Raw genomic sequence first — 9,122 nt, forward strand, 5'->3', positions numbered from 1 at the left:
AAAAAAGCTGAGCACCAAAGAATTGATGCTTTTGAACTGTGGTGTTGGAGAAGACTCTTGAGAATCCCTTGGACTCCCAGGAGATCCAAGCAGTCCATCCTAAAAGAGATCAGTCCTGGGTGTTCATTGGAAGGACTGATGCTGAAGCTGAAACTCCAATACTTTGGCCACCTCACGCGAAGAGTTGACTCATTGGAAAAAACCCTAATGCTGGGAAGAATTGGGGACAGGAGGAGAAAGGGACAACAGAGGATGAGATGGCTGGATGGCATCATCAACTCGATGGACATGGGTTTGGGCGGACTCTGGGAGTTGGTGACGGACAGGGAGGCCTGGTGTGTTGCAATTCATGGGGTCACAAAGAGTCGGACACGACTGAGTGACTGAACTGAACTGAACTGACCATGAAACAAATAGCCAGACACGACTTAGCGACTGAACAATAACAACTGTGAAACAAAACTTAAGGGGCATCAGAATCACCTGGAGAGTTTGTTAAAATTCAGATTTCCAGGCCCCACTCTTAGGGCATCTGATTCAGGAAGTCTAGGGTGGGACCTGAGATTTTGCATTTCTGATCAAAGTGATGCTGATGTTGTTGGTCTGAGCATTGTTAGACCAAGCCTAATCATTTGAGGTAGAAAGGATGCGGAGGGTCCACTTCCATGATCATTTGCTGCTGCTCTTTAGTCACTAAGTCATGTCCCACTCTTTGCAACCCTATGGACTATAGCCCACCAGGCTCCTCTGTTCATGGAATTCTCCCAGCAAGAATACTGGAGTGGGTTGCCATTCCCTTCTCTGGGGGCTCTTCCTGACCCAGGGATCGAACCCGAGTCTCCTGCATTTGCAGGCAGATTCTTTACCTCTGAGCCACCTGGGAAGCCCTCCATGAACATTGTTGTTGTTATTCAGTCACCAGTTTGTGTCAAACTCTTTGTGACCCCATGGACTGCAGCACAGCAGGCCTCCCTGTCCCTTACCATCTCCCAGAGTTTGCCCAACTTCGTGTCCATTGAGTCGGTGAGGCCATTCAACCATCTTCATCCTCTGTCGCCCTCTTCTGTGATAATTATTTTAACCAAAATTATGTTGAGAAGCATTACCCTAAAATGTAGGCTTTTCTCTTGATCAAAAACAAACAACTGTTAAACAATTAGGACTTATAGAAAGCGATAGTTTATGGCATTGGACATTGTTCTGTTGTCCCTCTTAAATTTCCATAAGGATGTTTTCATTCTTGTCAAAATTGTCATACAGAGAACAGAAACTGATATTCCTTGTAAAAGGATATAATCTTAATCTGCAACTTTGTCAAAATAGACAGTCAAAAGTAGACTTTCAGACAGATTTTTGTGGGAAAAAATTCCTCATTCTCCTAGATATGAAAATAACTTACTTCACTTTGTCAGTGGATTGATTTATTGAATGAATGCAACTAGGTAATGAGTTATTTTGTAATGTGGATAATGACTTCCCAACTCATCTCTACATTTAACTATGTTTTCATATACTATATTGGATTTCCTTAAATTTCAAAGAGAGTTCTTGTATGAAATAGGTCCTCAGTGACAACTGACTGAATGTTTTCTTGTATTTCAGAGTTGATGACTTTTCAGAGAGAACAATTGCTTCATCAATTACATCTGAAGGAAATGAAGAGTACTTTGAAGACAGCATTCCACCACCAGATGAACCACCACGGACAAGTACCAGTGAAAGTAGATTTCGAGTAAGTCACTTTAGTGAAAGTCATATGACATCTTCAAATGGGACTAGCTCATCATCTTTGTCACTATTTCATTCAGAAGTACAGGAAATTTTGCTAAGGTGTAGCGGGTGTCCTAAAAATGAACATGAAACAATACAGTTTTCATCAAAGAAATTATTTTCCATAATGAAAAGTAACAAAAATAAAAATAGGACGTTTTCTTCTGACTTTAACTTTTCAAGAACTTCAAGAATCATTATAGAAAGTGAAGATATAGATGTGGCGCCATGCCCTCCTGCCCATCTGTTTCTTTCTAGAGACCAAGTCAGACTTCTGGAAGAAAATGTGAGAAATCAAAGCCCTTCAAAATCCAAAGCCACATTAGAGAATAACATTACCTCTCTGTACTCAATCTCTCTAGAGCCCTTGGTTCAGAATCAAGATTCTGCTACAGTGGACATTTCTCCCCAAGCACAAGCTTCTTTTTCCAGACAAAAGGCTCCTCAGAGTCAAGGATTTTCCAAAGCCCAATTTACTGGTGAAACCCACCAATTTTTTAACAATCAGGCATCAGTCAACAGGCAGCCTGAGAGTGAGGCCGGATACTTTGCTCTGCCTCAAGATTTGGTGAGGGAACCACTTTCCAGCAGCACCCAATACTCCTTCCAGACCCTAGACATGGATAGGAGCCAACATCTGGTCCAAGTTCCACAGTCTGTTGAGACTAGAGATTCAGTCAAAGGCCTAGGGTCTGACACAAGACACTCAGACGAGGCCCAGGATTCTGTCTCGTCTGAAGGTTCAAACAAGATTGAATATTCCATCCCAGGGCAAGACACGATTTTAAAGGATGCCAGACATCTAGTTTTACCTCCGAGCCCAAGTTCAGTTGCTAAAGTGATGCCACAACTAGAGCATGTTAAGACTGAGGGCCAGAAGCAACTTGCTTCCTCAACATTAAACCAGCCTCCTGCATATGGCTCACTGCCTCTCATGACCAGGCAGAAAAACAGAAGAGAAAGGTCACGCAGAAAAAGTGAACTTAGCCTTAAAGATCTGCCTCAGAAGTCAAAGACAACACCGGCTTCACAGGTATTTCAGACCACAGCGTGTCACACTGCAGAGTGCAGGCACTTAAGATATGAGCATAAAACTAAGAAGAAAGAGTTACATCAAAGAAAAGGTGTATCAGGTATAGCGTTGCATTTTACGTATGCTTTCAAGCTTGTCCCTCCTTATATTAGGAAGTATTCCAGGAAAAGACAAGTGAAATTCACTCCAGGTTTAACAGAATGTAGAGATTTTCTGCCGAAATCAGATCAGTCACTGTGTGCAGAGAAAGTTAATTACGTAGGGTCTGTTGAGGAAAAAGGAACCACGGGGAGTACTGAAAATGAAGAGCAGCATGGCAGAAACAATAAAGAGCTGGAAAACATTTCACAAGAAATTCCATCTCAGCTAGAACAGTCTTTCATGGTCAATACTTATCCACACAAAGTACCTTGTCCTCCATTAATAGAAACAAACTGGATGAATAAAGAGTCTCTTGAAGATCCAAAGGAAATGGATATGACAGAGTCGTGTGCCCCAAATAGCGAAACAACATCTGACCTGCCTGTTGCCAGGCAAGAGACACCTTTAGAAGAAGCCATATCAGAACCTTTGCAGAAATGTGTTTCCTCTCCCCAGATGAAGTTGGACAGAAACATGAAAACATGGGAGGACCTACGAGGTACAGAGAATTCAAATCCTGCCCTTTCAAGCAGAGAGGAGTTACCAACAAGTGTATCAGAAATGCAAAGGTGCGTCTCACAGGGGAACACAGACAGGAAAGATCTTGAAATTGTTCTGGAGTCTTCCGACGTCAACTTGTTTGTTTCCCTAGGAGCCAAAAAGCATAAAAGCAGTGGACAACCAGCAGGTGTAGAAATTCAGGAGAGGCCAGAAGATGTGACTGAGAAGGAAAAGAAAGCATTAAGAGTTCACATGACGGAGGAAGATGATGTAAGTGGAAGTGAGGAACTCGAATGCAGCGCTAGCAGCAGCATTAACAATATGCAAGATGAAAGAGTATCTGCTGTGTTTCACGAAGCCACTCATACTGCCCTTTCTTTACCACCTCGTCTGAAAATGCAGAGTGGATTAAAAACCAAGATGGATACCTCAGAAATAGAGTTTAGTTTTTCAGCAGTAAAGCCAGACGAATTACCAGATGACAGGGAAATGTATTTTTCCTTTGAGAAGAACTGTCTAGTTAAAAAACCACAAGAAGACGACAGAGAGGAAGAACAACAGGCTCCACAAGAAGCAGCTTCTCAGCTAACGCCAGGTTTCAGGTTCAGCCTACGACTACAGCAGAAGCCCACGTATGTCAAACTGGAACTAGGACAGAGTAGTTCAAAAGGTCGAACCACTCAAAATAGAGAGCTCAACATACACCCACAAACTGTCTCTACAGAGACAACTGTGGGGACGAGCCAATGCCCCACGATGGATCCATTTCAAGGTGAGGTGAAGCAAAGCGCAGACAGACCTACAGGCAGGGAAGCTGCAGACCCAGTGCATCCTCTCACCATGTTGGAGAGCTTGCCAGTTTTAACTGAATCAGCAGGATGTGGTGTCCCCTTGGGTGGAAGCCCTGAGAAGTCCCTGGATGCTCAGATTGCAGAAGAAGAGCAGGACTTAGAAGGGGTTTTACCTGAAGTTGCCCTGGGGTCTTTCCATAGGCATATGCCTCCTTTATCAAATTTGAAAAGGAAGAAGATCAGAAAAAAAATAACGGGAACCACAAATGTACTCGGTTTAAAATGTGTGATTATGAAAGTAAAGAAGCCACCAAAATGTCACAGAAGAAGATTAAGAAGCAATTTCAAAGTCATGATTAAACACATACTGCAAGACAAAACCACGGCAGATACGCTTCTGAATGTTATTGACCCTCGTCTGTCTATTTTGCCCCATGTTAGAATGCACAGCAGATTAAATGTGGGGAATCACAGTCATACCGAGCTAAAACAAGAGACATCAGAAGCTGAAAGAGAGGACGACTATTCAGCTATCATTAATAAAGGAAGCGACTCTGGAAACTCACTGGAAGCAGCTCGGTTGCAGGGGGACGTAAGCGGGGACCAGGAAGCTTCACCAGAAGCAGTCCTTGAGGATCGCTGGAACCACAGTTTGGATGAAGATCCAGAGAAAGAGCTTAAATCCATGAAAGAAATGCAACAACTAATGACATTTGCAGAAATCATGGCAGAGTCTATTCTCATGGCCACAACAGGTTCCGTTCACGTTGAGAACATGGAGAAAAGCCTGACAGCACCCGCAGATTTAAGATGCACTGCAGATGATTCTGAGATGTCTCCTTCCACATCAGAAAAATCACTGATTGGAGACCCTTTAAACCACACAAGAGAAAGTGATGTCCCAGATGATGGAAGTGATACCAGGGAAACAAGTTACTGTTTTGCAGCAATGAAGGCGGAACGACCCGAAGATTTACCAGCAGTTTTCCCAAAGACTTTTAATTGCCACATGCCTGTCTTATCTCACTCTAAAGTGAAGAAAACTAGAGTAAGATCTTCACGCATAGAATGTAGAGTGAACTCCAAATCCGTACCTATGAAGACATTGAAGCCATCCATTTCACAAATGTGTAATATCACAGGTCATCAAAGAAAGAAACTGAAATCTGAGTTTAAGGCCAAGTTTGAAAAGGTCGGCCAAGTTAATGGACTGGAATATGAATATCTAAACACCCTTTACTCCCCTGTGCATAGCAGGTTACAAGGAGAGACAAAGAGCTTCTGCCATGTTCAGGCAAATCTCCGGGGTCTAGCCATTGAAGAGAGACCACTGTATGTTGATTTTTTTGATGAGAGTAATGCACTCTGTGATAGAGAAGAAAAAGTACAAGATACAGAGGAAAAGAAACAAAAGACTTTGCAAATAACGGCTCCGCAACATACCCAGTACCTCTGGATCAATGGATATCGAGGAAAGGAGACTCACCTTGCCGAACCAGATGCAGGCCTGCACCGTTTAACACAGGAGCAAGATACACAGCACCAAACATGCTTTAAACAAGCTGCTCTGCAGACTGATGTTCAGATGGGTCCTCGAGAGGCTGAGGAACTCCCGAAGACCAACAAACCAGAAGATGACCTAACAGCCCCTGCGGGTCTGGAGGTTCTACCTCCCGAGGCAGGGAACTCATCACCTGTGAAACTTTTGAACATTCCAACAGAGTGTGGCGTAGCCTCTGGTGGAAACCTTACAAGGGAACTAGGTTCTTATTCTGTGGATAAAAATTCAGAGGTACCAGGAAGTTTGCAAGTGACGTTCTTGCAGTCTTCTGATTCTGCTGACACCTTCATTTCTAAATCTCAAAGAAAGAAAAACACACTAAAATTAGCAAGAAAGCAAATAACAGTTAGTCGTAGATACAGAGCTATGAGAGAACAAATCCCATCCATTCTGCGTATGCTCCCTGGCAGGCAGGGAGAGGCATTGCAATGCAATTTTAAAATGAAGAATTTACAGCGAAATAAAAACACAGGAGATGTGTGTTCACCTGGCATTCTCTCCAGGGTGCCTGTTTTGCCAAACACCAAAATGAGCATCGGATTAAATGTGGAGACAGACACACAAAGGATAACAAGACTTGATCATACACAAATGCAAGAGAAATCACCCAATGAAAGAAAAGTATGGTGCCCAGCTTCTATCAATAAGAGTAGTTTATCTAACAGTGTGAAAGACAAGAAGGAGGGGACAGGGGAACAAGATTTACCAATTCCAGAGAGTGGCCAAGGCTTCATATTCAGTACATATCAGGAGCAGGATCATGACGTTATCAAATCAGATGAAGGGCTGAAACGAACAGGAAGTATAGATATCCAGGTACAACCACAAACACATTTTGCAGAGAGTATTTTGAGCTCTGCTTCATGCCCAACACTGGATCCATTTCAACTGAAAAAGCTAGAGAGCGATGCTAGGTTTTTTCCTCCAATGTCAGGAGAAGCAAAGTTTGATGAAAAAATATTTTCTGCAAGAGAAGGTGGTGTCCCATCTGAGGCAAATGATCAAAAGGAACAAGCTGGTGGTACTGAAAAGGAAGAGAAAATAACTTTAGCTTTCTGCATGGCTGCTTTATCTCTATCTAAAGGCAAGAGAAACTTCAAACAATATTCAGACATGAAAATCTTGATGAATCCCAAACATGGAATTTTAAAAGCAAAGAAACCACCCATTTCACACATGCTCAATATCAAGGGTGGTGCTAGACGAAATCATAGGAAAGAATTGGGATATAACTTGACCACCAAAATGGGACAAGTGGGTCAGGGTACAAAAATTGCAGACAGCAGGGACTCCCTCCTGAACATCATCCCTGCCATTAATAGGTATAGTGACCGAGAAGGGGAAAAAGACATGCTAGGAGAAAAAAGACTCAGTTCTGAACAAGTAAAGCAAAATATACCCCCACACAAAGGGAATGTGACTCCAGATGACCCCAAAGAAGGTGATCTTCAAGATGAAGAAAGTGAACAGAAGATCTCATTAAAAGTAATTCCACAGTACAGCCAACATTTCATACTCTGTTCAGACCAGACAAAGGAGCTTGAGCTTCACAAACCAGGAAACAAAGGATGTGGGAAAACTCTATTTGTTACCAAACAGGACATCCCCCAGCACACACAGCCTGCAGATCCAGTGCAGGCAACACAGCCAAAGAGAAGCCAGCAGACACAGAACGGCACAGTGTGGTCATCGAGTTCAGACTTTCCTCTTCTAAAGTCGACCGAATCACTAACCAGTCAAGTTGTAATTGATACAATGAAGTGTGGCATCCCAAGTGATGAGAGCCACATGGGAGAACTGGATGATCATGGTAAAGAGGAAAAGTCAGAGTTTAAAAAAGATCTACGAGCACCTGACCCCGAGTCTTCAGCTACCGCCACACCTGATCCCCCTGAACCTAAACAGGGGAGAAAGACATTCACATGTAGAGCCTTAAAAAGTAAAATGAGTCCCAAGTGTGTTGTTATGAAGGCAAGAAAGGCAACAATATCACAGATACTTAACATCCCTGGGAATGGCTGTCTGAAAACCGTCCCTTCCAAAACCCTGCGATCACAGATTGTTGAGTTTTTGATTGAGACAAAATACTCCGGGGTGCTCGGAGATGTGACTGCAGAGAGAAAGGAAGGAGGATCCCGAGAATTGCTGGCAACAATGCTGGAGTTCTGGGATGCAGCCACACTTGCTTTACCTGTTTCGAAAAGAGAGAGAAACCACTCAGAACTTAGAAACAAGAGAAATAAAATGAGTCCCAAATGTATCACTTTGAAGGCAAAGAAGGCACCGATTTCCAAGACATTTACTGTCACAAAACGTGGTGGGCCAAGCCATGGTAGGCAACTTGAAGGCAAATTCACAACCGTGAGGAAACAAGGTCAGTCATTGGCAGCCACCAGGCTGAATGCCACTTCCTCTTCCGTGTCGGTTTCACTGGACAGAAAGGTGCATAACAGAAAGAAAGCAGAGATGGACATGCCGGGGAAGACGAGGTTCCATCCCGAGCTACAACAGCAAGGACACTGGCCAGATGGCGGGAAAGCCTGGTGTCCCTATCCCAGGGCCAAGAGAGAAAACGTCAGGAAGGAACTCCAAGGCCATGGTGGAGAAGCAGCGCCTCAGAATTTCCAGCACCTCACTTTCCATGCTCATCATGTGAAGGAGCCTCGCTTTGTGAAATCAGATCTCAAACAGAAGTATTCAGCAAGGGGGAAAATCCCAGAATCACTAACCATAGCAGAGGAGCTGCAACAACACACGTTTTTCACACAAAGTGTCTTGCGTTCTGTGTCTTCCTCTATTTTGAATTCACTTCCATCTGAGAAGGCACCAAAAAGGACAAAAACACAGAGGTCAAGGATTTTTTCTCCAGTGACAGAGAAATTACTTGGTGAATCTTTAGCTGTTAAAGTACCAAGTGACGTCCTGTCTGAAACAGACCCAACAAAGGAACCTGCTAGTTCTAGTCCAGAGGGAAGGAAAGAATTACAAGTGGATTTACAAGGGAGAGCCCTACAGTCTTTCTGTATCTCCAGGCCAGATTCATCTGAAATTAAAGGGTTGAGAAATGTAGCATTGATCCCTACGTCTCAAACTGCGGAAGCCCAGATGACATCAGTTTTGAAGACAACTAATAACACTAGTCCCATTGCCCCCAGCCATGAAAAGGAACTGGTCTACACCTTTGATAACATGGCCAAAGAGTTATCTCAGAGTATGTCAAATATATTTATAAATACTTCTTTTTCACCTACACCTGTTTCACCTGCCACCAAAACACATAAAAAACTGGAAGCCAAGAAAGACTCAGTCAAAGTCAGTATTATAC

General features: G+C 43.3%; 1 protein-coding gene across 1 annotated transcript in view; it reads left to right on the top strand.

Annotated features, from left to right (window-relative positions):
* Positions 1 to 9,122, top strand: part of CCDC168 (coiled-coil domain containing 168) — a 39,329-nt gene that overhangs the window by 9,921 nt on the left and 20,286 nt on the right. Inside the window, exon 4 of the mRNA XM_043477336.1 lies at positions 1,603 to 9,103. Coding sequence (XP_043333271.1) covers positions 1,603 to 9,103 — 7,501 coding nt within the window. The remainder of the gene's footprint in view (positions 1 to 1,602; positions 9,104 to 9,122) is intronic.

The sequence above is a fragment of the Cervus canadensis genome, chromosome 9, assembly GCF_019320065.1.
Source record: "Cervus canadensis isolate Bull #8, Minnesota chromosome 9, ASM1932006v1, whole genome shotgun sequence".
NCBI lineage: Eukaryota > Metazoa > Chordata > Mammalia > Artiodactyla > Cervidae > Cervus > Cervus canadensis.